Source organism: Atta colombica, unplaced genomic scaffold (assembly GCF_001594045.1).
Source record: "Atta colombica isolate Treedump-2 unplaced genomic scaffold, Acol1.0 scaffold254, whole genome shotgun sequence".
Classification (NCBI taxonomy): domain Eukaryota; kingdom Metazoa; phylum Arthropoda; class Insecta; order Hymenoptera; family Formicidae; genus Atta; species Atta colombica.
Window position 1 is genome coordinate 1,980,746 of NW_017259353.1, and position 24,899 is coordinate 2,005,644.

The window sequence follows — 24,899 nt, forward strand, 5'->3', positions numbered from 1 at the left end:
AATAATTCAATAACTTGTTGAATAAAAGCGAATAGAGAAATAAAATGTTATCTTTTCCTACAAATGATTAACATCCAATTGTAAGAGATTCGAAAACAATTTCATTATTACTCACTTTCTTGGCAAAGCAAAGACAAATCGGTCTGTTGTGGGAATTTATTTTCTTCTTCATCTATCTTACTCGGTCTTGCTAGTAATCTCTCGATGCTGAAAGAACATAATCTCGGATTTTCCGCAGAATCACTTGTTTTCTTCGACGAGTCTAATTTTTTCATCTCTTCATCAGACATTTTGAACGCGTTTTTTCAAAACAATATTCAGAATATTCTGCTAGTAACATAAAATTGTCTTTTTGATATTCTCGAGTAAATATTTCACGCCCATTGAAAGATATTCTACAACTGATAGATTAATTTTTCAAGGATTATATTTTCAAGTTCCTTTTATCAATCTTAATATCACTCACTTAAAAAAAAAAGATTCGTTTTAAGCGTTGTTTACATGAACAGTAGTAGTAGTGGCCGTAGACATGTCGGGAATAAGTTGATTTTCCGGCTCAGCCAGAAATGGTTGATCTATCAACGTCAAATCGATGCTGATTCAATGTCGCTCGACGTCAAATCGATATTAATTCAATATTGGTCGACGTTAATTCGATATTGAGTGCTCAATCACTTGTAGCTGGAGATGTAATAGAGCGTAGAGTAAGTCCGTAAGCAAAATAGATTTTAACCCTTTTGTTTATGGACTTACTCTACGCCCTATTACATCTCCAGCTATAGTCGAATTAACATCGATTTGACGTCGAGTGACATTGAATCAGTTTGACATTAATCGATCAACCATTTCTGGCCGGAAAACTAGTTTATTCCCGATATATCTACAGCCTCTATTGCTACTGTTCATTGTAGACGACATTTTACACTACATACTTGTAATTAATCGACGTCTCAAAAATCAGGCAATTGATGATAGAACTTCACTGAAACTTAATTGCACAATTTCGATGTTTCACTTATTCTCTTTATCAGTTAATATGTATGTTTTCTTTTACATTTTAATTAAAATAAGAGAAAACATAAGAAAACATAAGAAAATTATACTAACAATAATCAAAAGAACCAAGGAGTTACATTGGTACCCCTCAATGTGTTCGAAAGATTAGAGCCGAAACCAGCGACTGTTTTGTCGGGGTTACTCACGGTGTCCAACAATATTTTTTTGGCACTCAAGTCAAATTCTTCGTTCCTTGAGGCGGTATCCTAAAGCCACGTGCTCACGACGTCATCACAAGATCGACCAATCGCATAAACTTCTGGGCGGATCTTGGCAAACACGTGCGTTTCTGGAAGAAACTTTTAATGATCTTGTATCGTGAGACGGTAGCGACCACTAAACGGTGGTAATGAGGTGACTATAAATTTCTGTCACTGCCACGGAACGCCGTTTAATAATCATGATAACTAGCAGATGCGATGCGAAATTAATTTAGTTATAAAACTTAATAATTTAATAAAAAGAGAGAAAAAAGGGGATCATAGATTCTGACAAAATTACTGTATAATACATTTAAATAACAATGGTTGGATTAGATGAATTTAAAAAATACTTTTGTACATTATTATTATATTAAAATAAATTTAATTACGTAATTTATTTAATTAAAGCGTAGCAGAAGTAAAGCTCACAAAAATATTGATTATCCATATACCATCCATAAATATTTAATAACTATGTTATTATCTAATACATAATTCAATAATATGATATTTAATACGTTTAATGAATTCGTGTCATTCATGTCATTTTAAAATCACTATTTCGGTGAAAATCATCTCTCGTAAAGCACACACATTTATAAATTATCATATATAATAATGAGATCATTTTGAGTACGTTGCCTAAAACACGAAAAACTAGGTCTTCGATGTATTATTAGACGTTAAGAAGCGGTGTTCTGTGAATATCCATGAATTTATCATACCGCTATTTGATATACTTGTTCCTTCATTGATGAATAATTAATGAAATTATTTTAATGATACATAAAATGAATCAATGTACAAAGATAACAAAATAAATTATATAAATTTCTTTCAAAATATAACGGTTAATACAATCTTACAATTTCATTGCAAATCAATTTCTTAAATCTTTATATAAATAATTTTCAAGCTAAAATATAATTTAAATTCTTTAATTGCGATAAGAAGTAATTTTTTTTTTACATAAAATTATTTCTAAAAATATTTGCTTAGATCAAAGATCGAGAACTATTTTATTTGATTTAAAACAAGAATTTTGTGAAGTGCGGACGAAGAGTTCTCTAGAAACTGTCAATGGGTGTGACTATAAGATCATGTTACCGTATAGTACCATTCTGATAGGCTATTACCGTTTCACGTTCAGAAAATTGAAACCTTCGGAGTGGTTGGTAAGCCAAAATGTTTGTTAATTTCACGCTTAATTGGCAAGTGGCAAGTGCAACAGTTAAAATATGTCTTCATTCCTTTTAAACACATCTGCCGATGTGCACATGATACGCGATTCGGAACGACAAGTTTCGTCGAACATATTTTTGGAGTCATGTTTCAACACATAAAAAAATCTTCGCTATATTCGCGCTTATATGTATGTAATTATGTATACACACACACATATATATATATATATACACACACACATGTATATTATACATATATAAAGTTGATATTGCACCATGTTCAATACGTAAATATTAGAATTACGTGCATATTTCGTTAAATTCACGGAAAAGGATTTAATTTAATGAAAACGAGATAATGCCATGAACCTTTGTTTATTTCCTTAGGCATTAAGACCTGCATTCTTCATATTTTGTTCAATTATTATTTTCAGAAAAAATAACCATCCCTAATTATATTATTACTTTCACAAAGACTTTTACATATATGGATTCTGGTATCTAATTATTTTGACTATGTATGTAATTATCTTGACTCATAATTACATTCTATTATGCTATTAAATATAATGAAAAAAATAATAAATCAATAGAGTAGCCTCACACGAAGTGTCACGCGCAAGTGTTACACGCGCAAGACACAGACCATGTGTGTATCTATACACTATTAATATCAACAAAAAGTATATTTGTTGAATATTAATATAATTAATCTAATCATTATTTTTCTTTAACAACACTCGGATAACATTCCATTATTTTATCCGAGATTGAAAAGATTTAAATCTAATTAAAAATAGAAAAGGAGAACAAACTTACATCATCTCATCGAATTCTCTCTCTTTCTCTTTCTCTCTCTCTCTCTCTCTCTCTCTCTCTCTCTCTCTCTCTCTTTCTTATAATAAAAATAACTGACATTAAAATTTCAAATATCTAAAATCAAGACATTCCCGAAACTTTTGTGTTTTGCACGTTAGTTTTTACGAACCTTTTCGCATTTGGTCCATGTATCACTTGTGGCTCAATACTTCCACGATCTTTTCTCTCATAAAATGTACATTATCATTTATTATAATGCATTGATGTTACATTTTAGCATTATAATAAACGTTATATTACGATAAGAATCCAGATAATTCATATTATTGCTAATTGTGAAATATTAATTAATAAATATTCATTCTTGCAATGCTACTGACAAACATGTTACCATGATAGAACTCGCTCGTTAAAACTTAATGCTTGTGCATTAATAAAGAATATGTTGCGTTAAATAAGTTTTAGCGTTATACAACAAAAAGTAAGAAGTGTTGAATATTAATTACAACATAACGATTTATATAACGAGAATAGTAACTGATTGAATAGCGATTGCTATTCCTTGCTGTGACTGGAGCGAGATTTGTGTTCCTTTACATTTGCTGCGTAGAGTTACCGTTCCAAGTATTATTCTCATCATTATCATCCCCACCTGAATGTAGTCTGTGTATATTCCCTTGTGCTCTGATTGTTGTCCCTCCTTGATTACCCAAGTATCTTCTAAACAAACTGTATCATGAATAGAATGTTTATTTAATACATGAAATAAACATTAAATTAATTACATATTTTATATACAATTTTGTTAAATATATTCAAATATAATGCAAATGCATTTATAATCACGTTTGTGTATGCAAGACTGTTTAACATGTGTTTATTGAAAAAAACCTACCCCGAAGATTGAACTACATTTCGCCGATTTGGTGAAATAGCTCTGTCGGGATTGTTTGTCATTTCTACGGAATCATTGTTGGAATCGCCACTTTGATTCGCGTCTCCGTTAGTGCCGGAAAAATAACCTACTATGTAATTGTAAATACGAATAACAGGTGTAAAAAAGGACCATATGAAGCGTGAGAAGTATCCAACATCTTGAGTTGAAGTTACCACTGCCGTGACATTAGACTGGAAAAATATAAGAAAATATAAAGTGTGTGAATATAATTAAAAGTATAATACTTTACGAAAGAAAATCATATTCTATTTACATTTTTCAAAGGAAGAATTAAAATAACGGCGGTCGGAACCAATTCTAATTCCAACAGAGTTTTGTCATTTTCCTCATTAGTCAATTCTCTTCTAGGAAATGATGTCGACATGGCGAACTGTCGGAAAGGTAGATTAATATTTTCGGTAACGTAAGTGCGTAAAGTGCGCAAAGTATCGGATGGTTCAAATTGTCCTGTATGAGAATTGCCGGATGGCAATCTAAATTGAATTCTGGTCACTGTGGCGTTATTAGTTGTTGGATTATATTTAGGTTGTTCTTGATTCTGTGGTTGTTGTATTTGTTGCTATTGAAGAAAATAAAAGAAACTTTTAATTGATTCTAAATATAAAAATCATTAATGATTAAAATGATTAAAATAATATTAACCTGTAGAGCAAGTTCCTTTTGTTTTCGTTCTAATTTATCTTGAGCGATTTGTTGCCTGACTTTTTCACGAGCTGCAGCCTCAGCAGCCTTCTCTCGCATTCTTTCTTCATGAGCTTGCTTTATTTCTAACTCTTGCTGCATTTGCCGCATTTTTTGCACATCGCGTCCCATCTTGCGCCGTTCAATTTCACGTTCCCGTTCCTTTTTCTGTTCCTCGTCTAGTCGTTGTTTTCGTTGGAGCTCAATTAACTGTCGTGCTCTTTCAATCTTTTCCTAGAAATGTGAGATAGATATAATTTGTCAATCAAAAATTATATCCTTGATAAAATAAATTCACATACCTCAGCTGTCAATTCCTTATTTTGATTATCTTGTTTAGTTTCAACATTTATTTTTGCTGATGCTTCATTATTGTCTTGTCCCTGATTCCCTGTGTTTAATGAAGTTGCAGATTTTGCTTTTGTATCTTCCGTGACATAGTTTTCATTATTTGAACTATCTACTGGTGTAACAGATTCTGTTGTACCAGAAGTTAAATCTGCATTTGGATTGGAATTATTATCATTTATATTAGATGTAGTCTCAATAACATTGTTATTACTGCTGCTACTGGCAGCTGTAGCTTTTTGTTCTGCATCAATCAAGTTTAATGAAGATTGTTTATTACTCTTTCCTGCCTTCTTAAGTACATTATCAATTTTGGATGCTAATTCAGATGCAGTTGCACTACCAGCAATAATTTCCAGTGGTGTACCATTTTCTCCAATGAAAAATAAGGATGGTACTGGTACTAATTGATCTGATTGTTAAATTTAAGGAAAATTTTAAAATGTGATAAATAATACTAAAAACAGAAAGATAAATGTTATATAATATGATAAATTTCATATTAAAACAGAATAATATAAATGTTATATAAGAGGATACAAATTTGCGCAAAGAATCTATAAGCTTCGGATCCACTCTCTAATCTTATAGCTATAAAATGCTCTCCTTCCAAGCGGGAGGAGACTTCTGTAGCATCAATTGCTTGAGCAAGTTGCATTGATGTGTCATCTTTGCCTAAAAGAACATTATACTAAAATCTATATAACTCAATTTATGTAAATATGACTGATTTGTTGAAGTGTCCATTATGTACTTCACATATTTCATGTATTCATACGTTATATATATTTATATATATTAGATTAAAAAGGTAATTGTTGGATCAAACTAGAGTCAAATCTAACCTAGAATTTGGATTACATACCTTCTACGAATACAACGAAAACTGCCTTCCTCGATTTTGACGTCGCAACCGCCTCGTTAATACTTCCCGCAAACCACTTCATTATATGAGAATATTCGTATATTTCGTTTCCTTATAATCTCTAACAATATTGATGACGTAACGAAAAAACTGCGGAGTGAAACACTAGAAATTTTGCGATGGTTTGACGTTTCAAACGGAGTAAGATTCAGATAGGTGTACGATGAGTCGTCACTCTCTACTGTTACCTGATGACGACAATGATCTACCCCCACCTATCACCAAATTAAATATGTATTTTTTATTGTAACTTAGTGAAATATTTATTTACCAATTGATATATTTTAATAACTCATTTGATAAATATATGTTAATACAAAAAACAAAGTACTTTATTTATTTTGGATAATTGGACATATAATATCATTGGTGGCAAATTTGGACTATTTTTTAGAGTTAATAAAATCTTATTTGTTACTTAAATTTAACATGAAGAGTCTTAAAAACGTTCACAGAACTGGATCTTATAGCTTTCAAACATCTTAAGAATGAAATATGCTACGTGAAGATAATAATAATCTTTGTTAGACAGGGCTGAATTAAGACTCATGCTGCCTCTATGCAATTAAATCGTTATCGCCCTTATTTAGACTTCTCTAATTTTAGCTTAATACTTTGCAATCTTACTCATATTGAATTTTTTGCGTCGATGACTTTATGTTTTAGATGAGAGGTCTTATTCTTGAGCATATACGAATAATTTTCACATACGAAAAAATGACGGTTTCTCGATTGTAATTGATTCTCGATTGTATACGAAATGCTATTTTCGTATGCGATATTTATTCTTTGAGTTTATTCGTTGAGATTCAAAGTATTTGTTAAAAAATAAGCTCCTGGAGATCGAATTGGATAGGCCTGTCCTTATTCAAGCCGTTCAAACTGAATCTACATTGGTTGTATCGTAGGCGTCACAAGTCGCAAGTTGTGTCAATGCAACAATCCGATGCAACAATCCGATGCATTAATTTTAAAGTACGTTTACGATACCTGCGATGCTATGATAGGATCAATGTAAATTGCTAATTTGTTAGAAATTCTTTTCAAAAATGCCACCCCTCTAAATTTGCCATCTTCATATAAGTTAGCCTAATACATTTGTCGATCTCTTAGTTAAATAAATCATTGTAAGTTATTGAATTTTTCTAATATTTTTTAATTAAAAAAGATAATCGGATAAAATGAAATCGGATTAAATAAAAAATAAGTATTTTAGAATTATTTAATAAGGTATATCGACGTAAAAAAAATGTTGCGAACTACTTGCTATCATTTATATATTATAGATACTTACTTTTTTATTAAATGGACAAAATCGGAGCAACTGTCGCTCGTTGCGAATGCGCCTATAAACAATCCGCAATTAGTTATGTCGCAAGAACAAGAAACGGTGGACTAGAACCATTTTTGTTCAGTCTGTGCTATGTAAATGATGTCGCAGTAACTTACGGAAAACGAATTTCTTATTGTTTTTATTAATATTACGACTCTGAGTGAGAACATTCCTCAGAAATGGCGCAGTATCTGAAAAAAGGTGCGTATAACCTATACTGATATTTATCAAGTACGATCACATGTCGCTCTCGAATCGAGAAATCGTTCGGCACGTTAGTGGTATCTGAGGATAGGTGGAGGTGGTGGTCATGTGCGCCGCCATTTTATTCAATTCCGTCGTTTCGGCGATTGCAGACTACGACGGAACAGTGGAATGAAATGTTATAATGGCGAGTGCGTCTATTCCGCATATTTGATGTCGCGATAAAGTTGGGCGTACGCGGCCGCCTTATCGATTGTCCTGCCAAGATTTCAATACTCGCAGACGTTATCGTTAAGCCATCGTGTCGGTGATTCGACTTACGGATTAGTTGCTCTATTACTGAAGGTCGCAACGTGCCGACGCGCTACGTATGTGAATCATACTTCGAGATATGGAGAGGTGCGACTCGAGTAGCACGCGATAATCGCGTTATTCATATCAATTCCGCGACACGCTACATTCCGGAACACGTGCGACGGCACACGAGCGTCTCGGTGACGAGCCGATGGACATATATTTTTTTTACGCAATTTCGCCATTGTCGCGTAAATCGTCGTGCGTAATTCCTTGTGCGTATATATCTTTGCACACATCTGCGCGTGCTTATTTCTTCATATAATATGATATTGGAGCGAGCATGAAGGTAACCGTGTGCTTCGACAACGTCAGGGTGGTGGTCCCATGCGGAGATGGAAGTTTACTGGTCAAGGATCTAATGCATGAGGCCATCCTGAGATACAAAAAAGCCACTGGCAAAAATGATAACACCTTGATCATTAATAGTCTGTCTTCGTTGACTGGAGGTGGCTTGTTGGATCCGGATGACAGATTGTGTGATGTAGCCGATGATAGAGAGCAGATCGTAGCTCACTTTGCTAGCTCCGATGTCAATCATGTAGGTGGAGATGGTGCAAGTTCGGTTGGCACCAACAGTCCTGACTTCTTCCATAGAGATGTCAAGGAGCAAGCTTATCCAATCGATATCCATTCCTCTGTGTCTAGTAGTATTAAGAGAGAAAGTGCCAAGCGTTTGTCAATGCACGCATTATCAACAAGAGAACCTTCTCTCACAACGTATTCTGCTCAATCTCTACCAAGAGAGTCTCGACGTAGGGAACCTTTAGGTCAAGATTCTAAAGCTTCGTATGAATTTGGCAATAACATCGAATCTGGAAATCAAGAGGTGCGAGAAATAGTGATAAAAAATGAAGCAGGGCCACTGGGGCTCCATGTGGTGCCATGTTACGACTTATTAGGCAATGATCAAGGACTTAGAGTCGAAGGTATCGAACCAAATGGTCGCATCGCCAGAGATGGACAAATTGATTTACATGATAATATTATAAAAATAAATGGTCATAATTTGTTGCATATACCATTTCCAAAGGTCCAAGATATTTTTAGAACATGTATGAATGATCCCTGTCTACAAATTTCCGTTGTTAAACATAAGAAGAGAGCAAGGAACGAAAAATCTTTGCATAAAAATCATGGGAATACCAGTGGCGGATCGGAGAAAACCGAAGGTGATGAGAATATTAAGAGACTTCAATGCAGCAACTATAATCTTTTACAGACTGCGAACACTAGGAAAATTGGACGGATGATAGAAATAGAATTAGTAAAAGGAGGTAACGGTTTAGGATTTAGTGTTACCACACGTGATAATCCTGCTGGAGGACATTGTCCTATATATATTAAAAATATATTACCAAAAGGTGCTGCGGTAGAAGATGGCAGATTGAGACCAGGTGATAGGTTGTTAGAAGTAAATAATAAGGAGATGACGGGCAAAAGCCAAGCAGAAGTCGTGTCATTGCTCAGAAGTATTCCTGCTGGCGGTAAAGTAAGGATGGTAGTATCGCGTCAAGAGGAAATTTCTTCAAACATTCCAGAGTCTCAGGGTGTTGCGACATCTGCTCCCCCAACTGCTGAAATAATGGATAATTCAAAATATTGGAATGCATTAAATAGATCACCAGCGAAAAAGAATGATGTACAAGATAAAGTGAGCACTCACAATTATGAAAAGTGCACATATAAACCAATTAAGTCTTCTGAAGATATTGTTTTATCTCCACGGAAGAATCGTGTGATAATGAACTTAGATATACCAGTACATGATTCCGAAAAGGCTGGTTTAGGTGTTAGTGTTAAAGGTAAAACCAACAGTTCTGATGATAACACTAACATGGATTTAGGTATTTTTATAAAAAGTGTTATCCATGGAGGTGCAGCATCCAGAGACGGTCGTTTGCGGACCAATGATCAATTGCTCAGAGTTAACGGCGTATCTTTGTTAGGATTATCTAATTCTGAAGCAATGGAGACTTTAAGGAGGGCAATGCTCAACACAGACAGCTCAGTAACTGGTGTGATTAATCTTATAATAGCTAGGAGGGTATCATCATATGATACAAGTGAGAAAAATACTGTAGATAATTTACAATCTCACCGTAAGCCAGAATCTGTTAGTAGTATATACATATCGGATTCTACGAAAATGAATGATGGCATAGTTAAGGAGAAAAATACTTTAAATTCTCAAACCGATGTATTGGATAATGGTGGATTATTATCTTGCGTTACAGCTTCGCCATGGAATCCAGTCATTGATAGACTAACAGAGCAATATAGCAAGAATAGTTTAAGAAACGAAAGTTATTGTCTTGCTACCAATAAGACATGGATAGAACCTATTAATAATGTAAAGAAAATTATAGGAACGCGCGACGATCGGGTTGAAGCAGTATTGCTAGAAGAATCTAACAACGATAGCTCTCAAGGAAATGACGCCAAACGAAATGCCGAAGATAAAGATAGCCAATATTCCGGAGATCCTACGTACGACAGCCAGTTATCTTTGGAAGAATTAAATTCTTCGTCAAATAAGTTTTCTCGTGATGCTCTTGGCAGACAGAGCATGTCTGAGAAACGACACGCAGCACTCGACGCTAAAAACACAGATACTTATAAAAGAAACAAAAAGTTGCGTGAAAATAGAGAAAATAAGAACACAGATCAAGTCAATCAGAAATCAACTAGCCAAACAAGCAATCACTCAAGCGATTTGGGAGATTACTCGAAGAGGAGCAGCAAGTCGAATAATTTTGAAAAACATTCAAATAAAGGGGCCTTAGTTGGAAATACAAGTGCCGACAACAATGTGAGACACCATGAAAAATCTGTTGATGTTGCTCAATCGGAATATATGTATACTATACCCGGATGCAATAATAAGTTTCTTTCGCCAAAAAAACATTGGCTCGTAGACGATGTACATGATGAAGTTACAGGTAGCAATAATAAAGACGAGCGAGAAGGTTTTTCGAATAGTCGTGGAGATGTAAAGCAAGCTTCTCTTAATTCAGCATTGGATGACCGATATAAGCGAAAGAAAAACGGTCTTCGATCGATACTTCGATTGAATAGAAATAGGAAATCACTTAATTTTGGGGATAGCATAGAAGCGAGACACGAAACTAGTAATTACTGCAGCGGCAGGATCAGTTACATCGCATAAATGCAAAGAAAATATGCAAAATAAATTTTCATAAGTAAATAATATATATATATATATACACATTATCGCGCATCTGCAAATATACACACATTTTGCATATATATAAATATATATTTTATCTATATATATATATATACACATTATCGCGCATCTGCAAATATACACACATTTTGCATATATATAAATATATATTTTATCTATATATATATATATACACATTATCGCGCATCTGCAAATATACACACATTTTGCATATATATAAATATATATTTTATCTATATATATATATATACACATTATCGCGCATCTGCAAATATACACACATTTTGCATATATATAAATATATATTTTATCTATATATATATATATACACATTATCGCGCATCTGCAAATATACACACATTTTGCATATATATAAATATATATTTTATCTATATATATATATATACACATTATCGCGCATCTGCAAATATACACACATTTTGCATATATATAAATATATATTTTATCTATATATATATATATACACATTATCGCGCATCTGCAAATATACACACATTTTGCATATATATAAATATATATTTTATCTATATATATATATATACGATCTGTTCCAAAGTGCCTTATATCATTAAAAGAAAGTAAATAATTCTGTATATATATGATTTTGTACTTGTCTTTAATTGATACGGATCATGTACTTACTACGATATAAACATTATACATGTAATTTATATGACACCGAAATTAAATAATTAATAGTTCCAAAAGAGAAATTACATTCTCTTGCTAAATCGGTTCAAATACATTTTCGTTGTTCTCATCGATTTAACTGTACCGGTAGTCTCTTCAATTCATAACAAAACATCAATTATCGAGGATAAATATTGCAAAAAAAATCAGAAAAAAATTATGGTGGTAGGTATAAATTTTTAATTGATCGACTTTCTTTTTTCGTTAATTTTTTGTAATAATTTAACGATATTGCTTTATTATATGTTTCAGCATTTCAGATTATTCCAAATACAATCCTTTATCAGCAGAAGCGTTTTCGAAGCAAAATTAATATACAAAGACCCAGAAAGCCGCATTATTTCAGAGCATTGGTAAACGAATTTTTGACGCCTTTTTACCCGAGCAAAAATGAAAACAAGAAATTAGAAGAATTATGTTACAAAGCAAGAACTTTGAAAGAGGAGAAAGAGATGAAATATAATCCTTATGAAAGAATAATAGCACGTGAGATCCGCAATTGGTTTGACAATTCCAAAATGATTGCCATTTGTCATCAGAATTCTATGACAGCAGAGGATGCGTTTGAGCTAGCAGTTCCATTAAAAAAATTAAATATGTACTACAAACGATATAACAATAAGATTATGAAATTAGCATTAACGGATTCACCTTACACGGCAACAATGCCGTTATATTCGTCGCAATTCTGCATTGTATTTGGTTCTGACATAAATGTTGCTGGCTTTGAAAAAATTATTAAAAAGTTTCCACAAGTTATTTTATTAGGTAAGTAATTTTAAAAAGCATTAAAATAAATGATACTAAATTTATCTATTTTTTTGTATAGCGGGTGTACTAGAGGGACAAGTGCTGAATAAGAAGGACTTTTTGAAATACGGTAAAATGGATCTTACATCAACGCGGATTCATCTTGTTCAGGTGTTACAAAGTGCAGGTGGTAATAACTTGAATCAGCAACTCACGCATCATCAGTCCACATTAATTGCTCGATTAAAACAGATCGGTACAGATAAAACAACTTCCGACGAGAACGAAGAATCGGTGCCTGTATAATTGCAAAAAATTGCTTGTATTGATAATTTATTATATATTAGATTTATCGAAAGCTTTAAGTAAAGTATGATTTATTTCCCTACACTTTGTATTTGCGATAAAAATAAGAAACATTGATATAAAATTAAGTGTATTCCTCTTTTTATTAGAATCTTTCAATCCTATCAAGGACGGTGTCGCGATAAGATTATAATCATTGAGCAAGCAGCGTATAATTTCTATTACATACTGATTCATCGGGATTCGAGCTTATACTAAATGTGCGTATAAAAGATCTTCGCATGTCTCATCGAGTCTATGAATTATCGTGTCAATATGAAAGCATATAATATAAAAGCATTTCTGAAATATCTTATTGTCACCATAAACTTCCTATTTGTCTATTATTATAGTTGTAATTCTTTAGTGGCAGTAATTGCAACGGGGATGACACTTAACTCCATTTTCACCACATCTGCAACCACCGGACGTATCCCCTTTACCCTGCAACAAGTAATGAATATGATCAATAAAATCATAAAACATGTTGTTAATATTGAACAAATCTCATTAGAATCTATATAAGGTCTCTAATGCAGAAAATAAATTAATACGTACTCCTGGACCCCAACGCGGTCCTCTGGTTACCCAACATATCTCCGTTTTGCACATGGAACAAATTAACCAGTCGCAACCCCATTTTTTCATAAGAACAACAGCACATGTAGGACATGCAAGTGCCTCTCCTCTATCGACCATCTCTTTGAGCATTGCTGTTGTCCTTCTAGATTCCTGGTCAGTTTCTTTCGAAAGTTGTAATTCTTGCTGATATTGTTTGCAATTCTTTCCAGTATGAACAACCTTTGAAATCAAAATTTATATGCTTTTTATTTTATCTTAAAAATCTACTTTCTTTGGAGAATCTCACTCAAAATATGAAAATTGAGTCTTGAAAAAGAGTGACTCAATTTTTTTCAATCTTTAAGAGTGAAGTTTCAAAGTAAAACTTTTTAAGATTCTCACTATAAAAATTTTAGAGAGTATATTTATTTTATAAATTGATCTGTTATTTGTAAATACTAAATAACGTAGAATCAATGTTATAATTTCACACTCCACAATATAAATATTATGTAACACATAACATTGACAATGTTGAATATTAATTATATGTAAATTATAATATTGATGTTATGTTACTTTTAATTGACATTTACTGAATTTAATTTTAGTAGTATGTGCTTTGCTAAATGCATTCTGTACTGGAATATGCTACAAGAAAAAAAAGATATATAGAATTTTTAAACATTTATTTTTAATTAAGTATCATGTCGATTTTAATAACAGTAGTTGTGTCAATATTTTATGCACTCGTAATTAAAATGAGAAACAATAAAATGAAAAACTATTGAAATGAGAAACAAAACAATACAAAGAAAGATTTTTCTTGTTATGAATTTACATGCATATATATTTTTAAAAATAACCTTTCAAATTCATTATACACATAATATCTTTAATATTGAAAATAAAACGTGGAAGTTTATTACGTACTGTTTGTTAATATTGCATATCATTTTCATGCATATCAATTAATATTTTTATATCATCGTACATTCCTGTTATTCGGTTTTCCTAAGTCTCTACATTTTTCGATAGATATAAATAACACTCACCTGACAGGTAAGACAATTATTAGCTTCACATACAGGACATAAAAAATTATTCACGTCGTCATCGTAAATGCACCAACCAGGACAATCCGGTGTTTTGCAGTGGAAAGCCTTGTTTCCAGCATTGTTCTCAGCTTGCGTGATCGATTTCGCAAGATGCTGCTGATAAATTTCCGGCTCGACGAGCTAAGTGTAAACAATAATAGAATCATCACAAATTTTATTAAAACTTCGGTCGGATAATCTTAAACAAAAATTTACCGCCTTGATCTCACGTTCTTGAAGGGTTGATTCACACGTATAATCAGAGTCTCTGTATGGACATTTCACTTCCGCTTCTTCGCAATACGCAATCGTATTGGCGATACATGGCCTTTGAATATACAACGAAAATTCCTTATACGCGGAAAGTAATTCATGTTAGTCTTTATTAATAAATAAACAAATGAAAAATATAATTGAACCATCGCGTGTTCTTTTTGTGAAGTTTGCCACATAATAAAATCTAGGATATTCGTGTGTCTTGCAGAAATATTAGCGTTATTGTCGCGTTAGTAATGTGCATGCTTATTATAGAACAGATAAATATATCTATGATGCATTACAATTTAATATGTAACAGAGTAACACATATCTATCTAGACACTAGAACTAGCTAAATACATTTCGTTAGGATAAATTAGAATCGATACAGGTGATTCCAGAGAGAAATGACTCATTGAGTTGATAGCGAATTGACAACGATATGATAATTTTGACATCAATTCGACGTATAATTATTGATGGTCATTTCTCACTGCGTGCATTTCTAGTGAACAGCTACAATGAGCGAAAGTGATCTATTGTAGATTATATCTTTGTACAGGGGAAGCACCTATGCAAAAGCACAATACAGTTATTGAAATTGATTCCTGTTCTTAACGGATTAAACAGTAATTAAAGCTGGGATGTGAAGATTAAAGGGTTCTACCTGCAGAACATGTGTAAACAATCCCTTAGAATTACACCTTCTCGTGGACCATATGTAACGAAGCATATTGGACACTCGATTGGCTCGGAATTTGGAATGACATCCCAATTCTCCAACGATATCAGTTCCTCGTATCGTCCTATCTTGATGTCTTCCGACATGTTCGTCTCCGCTGTTTCTTGCTATTGTTGTATATAAGCATACAAAACATACATTACATATCTTTATCTTTGATCAATATATGCAACTAATAGATAAACAATGAAAATTAAAAACACCGTGAATATTTAATAAATTAAATAAACGAAACTAATAGCATTTTCCATTGAGAAAAGACTGCGGCACCAGCATGTGCTATATTTTAATAAAAACTAATGTAATAATAGTGCAGGTTTATACGGTTCAGTGGAACATATCTCTCTCATAAGACATCCATTTTATTGATATCCATTTTACAACACATAAAAATATATACGACTATGTTCAAACTTAAATTACTTATTTATTTATTTAAAACATTTTTTAAAAATTAATTTTATACATTTCAAGAGTTTTAAATGTCAAAATGTCATTGCGTAGCTATTATTAGAAACATCAAAACTAATACAATAGCATTGTTATGACATTAATTAGAATAGTGTAATATCATATCATAACGTAATATTATACTTTATTAGCACGAACATCTCAATTTCAACTTGCACTGGTCTCCAAAAGTTAGAGAAAAAATTGAACTCAGTGCAAGTTTTTTCAGTGGAACATTAAACACTGAAAATATGTGAACTGGTTTTCACAGTAGAATAATAAAGTTGCATTTATTACAAGTGTTCTCTCACTAGTTCTCTCAGTGGAAAACGCTATTACATTTGAGATAGCACGTCGATGCATTACCTCATGTTCATTTGTTATCGACATTATTTTATCTGCTTCTTTGGTTTCTTGCTTTTCTTCGATCGTCTGTAAAACTTCCATTGGTGGATCTTGTATCAATTCTTCAGGAACTTTCTCTGCTGGCTGTGGCTTGTTCACTTGTGCTGCATTGTCGATATGCAATGCAACACTATCTACAATATTGCAGCATATCATAATTTATCACTAAATAAAAATAGCATAAAAATATTTCATTTCATAATTAATTATATAAATATATTTATAATTATTTAAAAAATAAATTTTCATATTCACGTTTTGAATAAAGGACTTTAAAATAAAAAATGCCGGAATAGATTTTTGTTTACTAAGAAATCATATTCAATCGAATGAATCAAATTTACCGGGTGCTACGAGATAAAGAAACACTGGTGAACCATCCACTGCGTGTAACTCGACGAGAGTGGCTTCGTCGTGATCAGCCAAGTTTTTCCCAATGATCCATCGCTGCACGTTCGTGGGTATCTCAAACTCCGTATGTATCTTTGTCTTCAGCTCGGCTACCGTCATTCTCGTCGGCAGCTGTTATCACAGCCCGATCCATGAAACGTTTTGTTTGCATATCGAGCAACCGTCAGTATCGGTTACTTACCTGAAGTGGTATGGGCCCTTGGTGAGCGAGTTTATCTTCGATATACATATTGACTTTAATCGACTGATCCTTCAAACGCGCCGCCGAACGCTGTCGAATCACGGAACAATGGATTTTGAGTCTTGCCAATTCCTTCGCTAATCCCGCCGCTTGCTGATGATGACCCGACGCGATGGCCCCTTCCAGTTTTCTCAGTAATCGATTTATGGCCAGAGTATTCATGTTTCTCGCTGTTGAATTATCGTCTGCAACAATAACCATATTGTAGAATTTTTTCTATAATTATTTTTAAAAAATATTAAATTAAAGAAAATTAATTAGAAATTTATTCTTTTGAAACTTTCAAAAGTAAATTTCAAAAGTAGATTTCTTTTAAATTTAATAGAGATTATTTATTTGTATATTTCTTCATTTTCTTAATTTTTCTTATTTGAATCGAATAGTTGAAATAGATATTTTGTTCTAAGTAGATAATTTTTTAATAAAACTATTATTTTAGCAAATATAAGCTGCGAAATTACCTTCATTTGTAAGCTCATCATTGTTCAACATGATCTTACTCTCGTCTGCAATATTGGATTGCTCTTCAGGATGATTACTTTGCAAAATATCTTTAGATGTTGTCGGATCTGGTTGTTGTTTTGGCGATATGGGAAGAACGTGAGTATTTGCGTATAGCGATGGTTCTATTACATTGGCATAAGCGTTTTCCTTGTATACTTCTTTCGTGGTCTTCATAGCTTCTATCTCGGCGAAATCGCGTGGTCGTATCAATTGGAAAGTATTCTTCACAAGAACCGAACCCTTGCCAGAAGTCTTGTAGAGTATATTCTCATGTTTCCATCCCGATGTAGACGGTCGCTCGGCGGAAGTGGAAGGTTGATTTAATCTACGGATGTTTCCACTAGTTTGCGCTGACGAGGATACCTTTTGCTTATCTGTCTCGTAATCATTTGACGTTGTCGCTATCCTCGTCGTAGCAATGTAGGAGGTCTTGTTTGTAGGTACGGGCGAGCGCTTCTCAACCTTTTCGAGAACATCATTTGACACAATCTTCTTCGACTTGGGCCGTTTTGGTAACGAGTGTTTCATCTCCTTCAGCATCTCCTTCAAATCCGCAGTAATTGGGTCCTCGACATTGAGAGCGGTTAATTTTGTCTTACTGGACTTCGCCTTCTGGTCTGAATCAATCAAATGCAACGTTTCCTTGTCTTGCATTGATCTTTCCGGCTGTATCGTCAATCTCGTTTTACCATCCTTCTCGGCTTCCACAAGGATATCGAGTACTTTGGTCACTTTACTCGATACAGCTTCATCCCCTGAAACTTTGTCTCTGACATTGTCAGATTCGGCTACTGGTCTCCGTTTGATGAATTCTCTAGAACGTAGCTGTCGGTCGATCTCGTTGAAAATGTCCGAAAATTCCTTTTCCCCCTCCATCTTTTCTCTGAAGGGAACTTCTAACGCAGTTTCTGTACTTTCAGATAAGTTTCGGGTACGAGAAAGTAGAAATTTTCTTCTTGTTTCGAGATTGTTTAATCTCGGCGATTCTTTGTCCTTCGTTTCTTTGGCAATTTCCTGCCGCGATCTAATCTTTTCTTCCGGAAACGTGATATCTTTCTGAGCAGTTAAAGACTCATTCTCGCGATTCGCAGTGAGTTGACTTTGTAAAAATGATATTCTATTGGATGCGTCTTTCATCAGCTGATCATTTTGTTCCTTGCTAGAAGTAACTTTGATGTCTACTGACTTTACATCGGCGTTCGTTGATTCAGTTCTATTTTTCGATGATCTCTGTTGCGGCAAGAAGTATCTGGAAATATCTTTATCAACGCGAACACTTTGGGCGAGATCTTGTTGCACCGAGAATCTTTGATTCCTCCAATCTCCGATTTGTTCGAATCTGTCGTTTCTTATTGCATCGCGATCGAACTTATAACCTGGTTGATCCCTTTTAGCAAAGAAATTAGCATTGACCGTGACTTTAGTGATATTGCTGATGGCATTGAATTTTGAGATTAACGCGCGCGTGCCTCGTCTAGGCGATGAACTCTCAATCGCCGAGGTGACCATGTCCTGAACTAGTTCTTCGTTGACGTCATTCCTCTTTTCGAAATCTTCAGCAAATTTTGACGTCTTCAACAACATCGACGCCCGTGCTCGAGCCTGCTCTTCCTGTACGATCGCCGCCGCTTCTTTATCCAGCTCGCTGATGTTCGTTAGAATAGACAAGCCGGATTTTCGTTTAGTCTCTTGTCGTTTCCTCTCGTCACTCTGCCGCTCGCCGCGATGAAAAAAGTTTAGCCTTGACAGGGAAGCATCAATGGAATAACTTGGAGAAGAATTTATACTTGTTCCGACACACTCCTCCTTCATTTCGGCGGATGTCATAGAGCTGCGAAGGACGGCGCCTCTTTTGGATGATCCAGAATCGCGAGAGTGCTCGAATACGCTACGCTTATACCAAGGTCGAGGCATGTTCAGAGTACTAATTGGACTCTGTGCTCTTTCTTGCAGGACCGTTACGTTGGACGTTTCTGCGTCGCTATTGTTGTTTTTCGCGGCTTTTGGGCTGCCACAAACTTCCTTCTTTGACAACAGCATACCACCCTGAAGGATTAATGTATCGTTACTGATCGATTTCCCTTCATCGACATCCTTCCGCACTTCTACTTCCATGCCGTCGCCATCGATGACAAGCTTGGACTGTTCCACAGTCACTTTCTCAGGAGGTCGCGGCGCCCGTCGTTTGCGTCTATTGCTGTTCCTTGGCGGTGTTTCGCGTACATTGACCTCCACGATCTTCACCGCATCGGGAGGATTGGGTGCTTTCCGTTTTCCTTTTACGTGGACCCGTCGTCGTGTGGACGACCCATTGACTCTCGCGCTCTCAAATCTTTTCGATGAATCCGATAAATCTTTTCCAGGTGTCAAGAAGTTCCCACACGAGCTGAAGGTCGTTGGCTGCAAAGAGTACCTGGCAGTGATATCTTGTCTCCTAGAGTGTACATTAATTGGTAACGTGCAGGCGGCGGTCGACGACGCTTTGTTTTCTTTGTTACCCAAGTATACTTTCGAGGCTCCGGCAGCGAACGGACCTACTTCAGCTGCTTGCTTGAGTATATCCAAAGACAGTACGTTGCAACGGCCCAGAGTTCCCGTGTGAAATGCGAAACTGCGGACTGTGGTAGTACTGTAAAAGGTATTTACGCTATCTACGCTGGAGTAGATGCTACTACGTCGTCGGACGACGTCATCATCGTCCGGCCTCGCACTCGTTTTCCGTCGTTTCTCCACGGTTGAATCTCTATTTCGTTTGAACCACTTGAACAGGGAAAACCGGCCGCTGTTACCCCCGCCGCCACTGCGTGTCAGAGAAGTCGTTTCACCATCGACAGCACTACGCGCTACCACATCGTCGATGAGACCGGACGTTCTTCCTCTGCGATTGCCGTTCGGTACTTCATTGAGGGATGCGCTCGTCTCGTTACTGCATGCGGTTTGCTGTACCATTCTTACTCACTCTCTCACATATTCCGAGGCGCCGCGCCCCGCCTCAGCCCCCACGCTGCATAGTTCTTTATTTAGATTCACCCGAAACGTGGTTTTAAGTTCCTTCCAGTTTCTGCTATACACGAACGCCAAAAAATTTCGACGGAGCAATTGGAGAGTCTCCCAACGACAGTCATGTCCGCCGAATAGACATTTCGTCGCAGAACCCTCTTCCTCTCGCTCTTCTTCTCATCCGATCTTCGTTCTCTCGTATTTAACTGACAGCTCCTAATTCATCCGTGTCGAGAATCGTCCATTGCAGGCTTCAACGAACAGAGGTGTCAGCTGCATCGCGACGACGACGTCTCTTCGGAAATCGGGCAACGACATACGTGCACACGCGCGACTGTATATCGGCGAATTTTGCGGCCGAATCGCCCGTAGTCGATGCCGAACCGTCGACAAAGATACTCATGTCAGTAAACTATTAATAGATCGGGTGGTCTCTCTCTCGTGGCGGGGTTATTTTCAAGTCCACTTTGCACACCGCGCGCCACCGGCCAAAATCAAAACAGAGAAATACGGGCTAACGTGCGCGTTTTTTTAATGCGGCTTCGTGAAAAAAATACCATTGTGTGGTTGCCTCGGGTTTTAGTTGACGTTGAAATGTTTCCGATTGAAAGTGATATGCAATTCTGCGCGCAGCATAGTTTCCGTTCTAATATTTTAACAACGGCTGCATCTGAAATATTTGGACTAATGGAAAAGTGGCGGGCGCGGCGGGAATGATGAATGATCTGGCTTATCTTACGAACTTAGTAATATATGTTAGCAATATTATATATTGATCAAAATAATTATACAACATAAGCTATTAACTGTTTAACTTATTCGTAAGTCTTTTTTGTAGGTTTTAAGATATTTCTTATTAAAATATATAGAAAGATTATTAATATTTCAGGTTGATTGTGTTAAAAATAATCACAATTATATTTCTGAGACAAATTCACAAAGAATATATATAAATATGTATAAATTTAACATCTAAGTTTATATAAGTTTATATAAGTTTAACTGAAAGTAGCGTTTCTCTTGTATTTAGTAAAATCTTTGTTCATTATTTATCCATTTATTTAAATGTATGATTTAATAATGTTTAGCATTATAAAAGAGGTCAACACGAAATTATTTTTATATCATATTTCACAAGCCTTACAGTACACTAAAATATATATTTAGTTTCTTTATTTTTATAATGTAGCATATTAATAGGTAGTGAGATTTGCAACGCGTTGAATAAACATCCTTTTCTAACAGACGCTGTTTGCAGTACACGATATTCAATCATATTTATTTTCGTAATAATTCTAAGCGCTAGCTATGCTCGATAGAACAACCCCTATTATGCTGGATCTTAAGTTCAGAAGATCTTAAAACGTCTGATTTACATTGCCATGTCCATTTGCATCGCGGTGCATGTTCGGTATTATTTTTGGATTTGACTAATCCCGTGAGAGGGTATGGACTAGTGTAGCGATGACCAGGCGCTGCCTCTGTGGCAGTGCGTGACTCTTCTTCGTTGAGTGAGTCAGAGCGTGAGTCTGAGTTTTGACAAAATTCTGAAAACGCGACAAACAATACAATGATCCCGAAAAGCTTTCTCTGTGGCCTTGAAAAACCCACGCAATACACACGCGCGTTTTTTTAAGCTGATCGGATGCTGCCTCGCAACATGTAGGATTTCCACCGAAAATAAACTCGTAGTTTGCACATCTCGCTTGCGGACTGCGTTCTCTAAAAATACGCGGAACTTCTCGTAGAAGTAGCAGACATAGCGACACTGTCGTTAGATATAAGGAAATTTGTGATACTTTCCACATATTGATTATTTTAAATTATTTAATTGTAAATTTTAATGATTTTTAATTATGTCATGTAGACGATAAATAATATTTAGCATAAAGAATATTCATTCTTTTTTTTAAAAAGCTTATCTAAATGAAATAAAAATAAATGAATACGATGTTTAAAACACATATGATGATACATGATCATAAATTTAATTTTTTATATTTGAGAATATTACATTTTTTGTAATTAATAATTATTTTTATAGTTACTTAATTTATATCAAACTTATTCGTTAATATATAAGCTAACCAAAATAAACTTCAGTGAATCAATGATTATTTCTTGCGATTGAAATATATATTAGGTGTAGTAAAAAGAAATTCATTATTTTTTCATTCAATTTCATGCAAAAATAATGGATTTCTTTTTACTATTTATTTTTTACTTTTATTATTATTTAGTAATATTTATTTAATTAGAAATGTGTATAAGATTCTTGTATTTAAAATAGCAATGCAAATAATTACAAAAAATGAACAGAATAATAACTGATATGACTCATACATTTTAAATAAACTGTTGATAATACTAACGTATTATCTTTTAAAATCAGTAACTTTTAATCAATAATAGTTATTTTTTGAAAAAGAAAACTGTAACTAATTATTTTTACAAGATAGTTTTCTCAATCCTGTCAATTTTCTCGTTTAATGCGTTGACGTATTAACTTAAAAAAAAATCTATCTCTTTTTTTTCTCTCTCTTTCTCTCTCTCTCTCTCTCTCTCTCTCTCTCTCTCTCTCTCTCTTTCTCCCATATATGCACATATTTGTTATATGTTGTATTGAATTTCTTCTTTTGCAAATATGTAAAATATATTAATATATAAATTTGTGAGAGAATATTTTGATCATATTTATTTTATAAATACAATAAAAAAATATCATGTATCTATTAATTAAATAATTATTTAATGCTTTTGTAAATTTTTTAAATTATATTTATTACTAAAGAATTTGTTTTTTATATTGACTTTATTTTTATGTTTATACATTACTAATATAAATGTGTAAGAATTCAGCTTTGTGAATTTATTGAGAATTAACTAAGATATATTTTTCTGGATTTTAAAAAAAGAAATAATAACAACAGATTTCTCCCGTCATTATTATACGTTATATAATTTATATTATTACATTTATATTATTACATTTTATGTATTTAATGTAGCATACTTATTTTAATAGACTTAGCACATATAAACTAAAACGATTTTATAAACACAAACAGGCACATTTTCGTGTAAAGCACACATTCAGACGACTATCTCGCAATAACTCAAGAACATAATCTACTCAGAGAGAGAGAGAGCATGCATAACCAACTAGGCACAACAAAAGGAAGAAGCGTGTTATTCAAGCAATTTACAATTGCGCAACTGATGATCGTGCCATTAAAATTAATTAAATTCTGTTATTGAACGAATGATTCGCTCGGATTACATAGATTCATTCACGTTTTGCAAATAGCAAGAAGATACTATCTAGTAGTTTGTTCTGCTCGACAAAACACAGAGTTATAGAAATAATCCTTTCCCAATCTCCCTTGATTATACGAAGCGACGGAACAAGATCGACTTCCTCGACACTCGAACGGCTCATCGGGAATTTAGGGTTCGAGATGTAAAACAAAGACACGAGCTGAATCCGCTTGATGAATAAACGAAAGATTTACTCTACCTAAATCACAATAATCATCATTTGAAGAAGACCTCGCAATTACCACAACTCAAGTGTTTTTGTGGATAGCTTCGCGAAACTATCGTACGATCATATTCTTTCGTGACGAGCGTGATGAATAGTTTCTCTTTAAGTTTCTCTGCTTAGCGAATATACAATGAAATATAAATTATATAATAATAATTGTAGGCATGTATAATAATTAATAATAGCATAATAATTAATATGATTTTATGATGATAAAATAATAGAATGCGCAATCATATAGCTCTTTGCATACAGAAATGTAGTAGTCGAAACATTGGCTGCATTTAGTAGAAAAAGCAGTTTTGCAACTGTTGTAAGATTCTTTAATATGATTGGTTTTTATCCTTAATTCCTCAGAATCTAGATGTATGAATTGTATTAAAAAATTTTATAATTATAAAGTTGCTTTTTTTGTTGAACACAGTACATTCAATGTACTGATTTTTTATATGACCTGAGAAGTGTAATTTTCCTATACAGTGAATGAAAACAATATTCATACAGAGAAAATTTTTATAAAAAAGCCTTATTTGTAGAAAATAAACATTAATTAGCAATTTTGTATAATGAATACGTTATTTTCTAATGAGAATTAAAGAACTTC

At 34.1% G+C, this 24,899-nt stretch overlaps 4 protein-coding genes across 5 annotated transcripts in view; 1 reads left to right on the forward strand and 3 right to left on the reverse strand.

The window, feature by feature from the left end:
• Window positions 1-290, reverse strand: part of LOC108689071 (homeobox protein ceh-19-like) — a 10,706-nt gene extending 10,416 nt beyond the window's left edge. The window contains exon 1 of the mRNA XM_018195675.1: window positions 116-290. Within this exon, the coding sequence (XP_018051164.1) occupies window positions 116-290 (175 nt within the window). The remainder of the gene's footprint in view (window positions 1-115) is intronic.
• A 3,028-nt stretch (window positions 291-3,318) lies between these two features.
• Window positions 3,319-6,343, reverse strand: LOC108689044 (UBX domain-containing protein 4). Of its 2 annotated transcripts, none has more exons than XM_018195644.1 (7): window positions 6,115-6,343; window positions 5,790-5,924; window positions 5,204-5,661; window positions 4,863-5,135; window positions 4,474-4,779; window positions 4,158-4,390; window positions 3,319-3,982 (listed from the first exon to the last, which is right to left on the reverse strand). In XM_018195644.1, the coding sequence occupies exons 1-7, from the start codon at window positions 6,194-6,196 to the stop codon at window positions 3,856-3,858; spliced, it is 1,614 nt and encodes a 537-aa protein (XP_018051133.1). In that variant the 5' UTR covers window positions 6,197-6,343; the 3' UTR covers window positions 3,319-3,855. The 2 variants fall into 2 exon arrangements, with proteins under 2 accessions (XP_018051133.1, XP_018051132.1); XM_018195643.1 differs by having other exon boundaries at window positions 3,319-3,991.
• Window positions 6,344-7,870: 1,527 nt separating this feature from the next.
• On the forward strand, window positions 7,871-13,171 carry LOC108689089 (partitioning defective 3 homolog). Its single transcript, XM_018195705.1, has 3 exons — window positions 7,871-11,196; window positions 12,240-12,755; window positions 12,817-13,171. Exons 1-3 carry the CDS (start codon window positions 8,349-8,351, stop codon window positions 13,041-13,043), a joined length of 3,591 nt encoding a protein of 1,196 aa, XP_018051194.1. The 5' UTR covers window positions 7,871-8,348; the 3' UTR covers window positions 13,044-13,171.
• On the reverse strand, window positions 13,166-21,323 carry LOC108689088. The gene is made up of 9 exons (XM_018195703.1): window positions 17,709-21,323; window positions 17,188-17,432; window positions 16,940-17,117; window positions 16,557-16,729; window positions 15,666-15,847; window positions 14,957-15,068; window positions 14,699-14,881; window positions 13,641-13,883; window positions 13,166-13,526 (listed from the first exon to the last, which is right to left on the reverse strand). Exons 1-9 carry the CDS (start codon window positions 20,698-20,700, stop codon window positions 13,446-13,448), a joined length of 4,389 nt encoding a protein of 1,462 aa, XP_018051192.1. The 5' UTR covers window positions 20,701-21,323; the 3' UTR covers window positions 13,166-13,445.
• Between the last annotated feature and the right edge of the window lie 3,576 nt (window positions 21,324-24,899).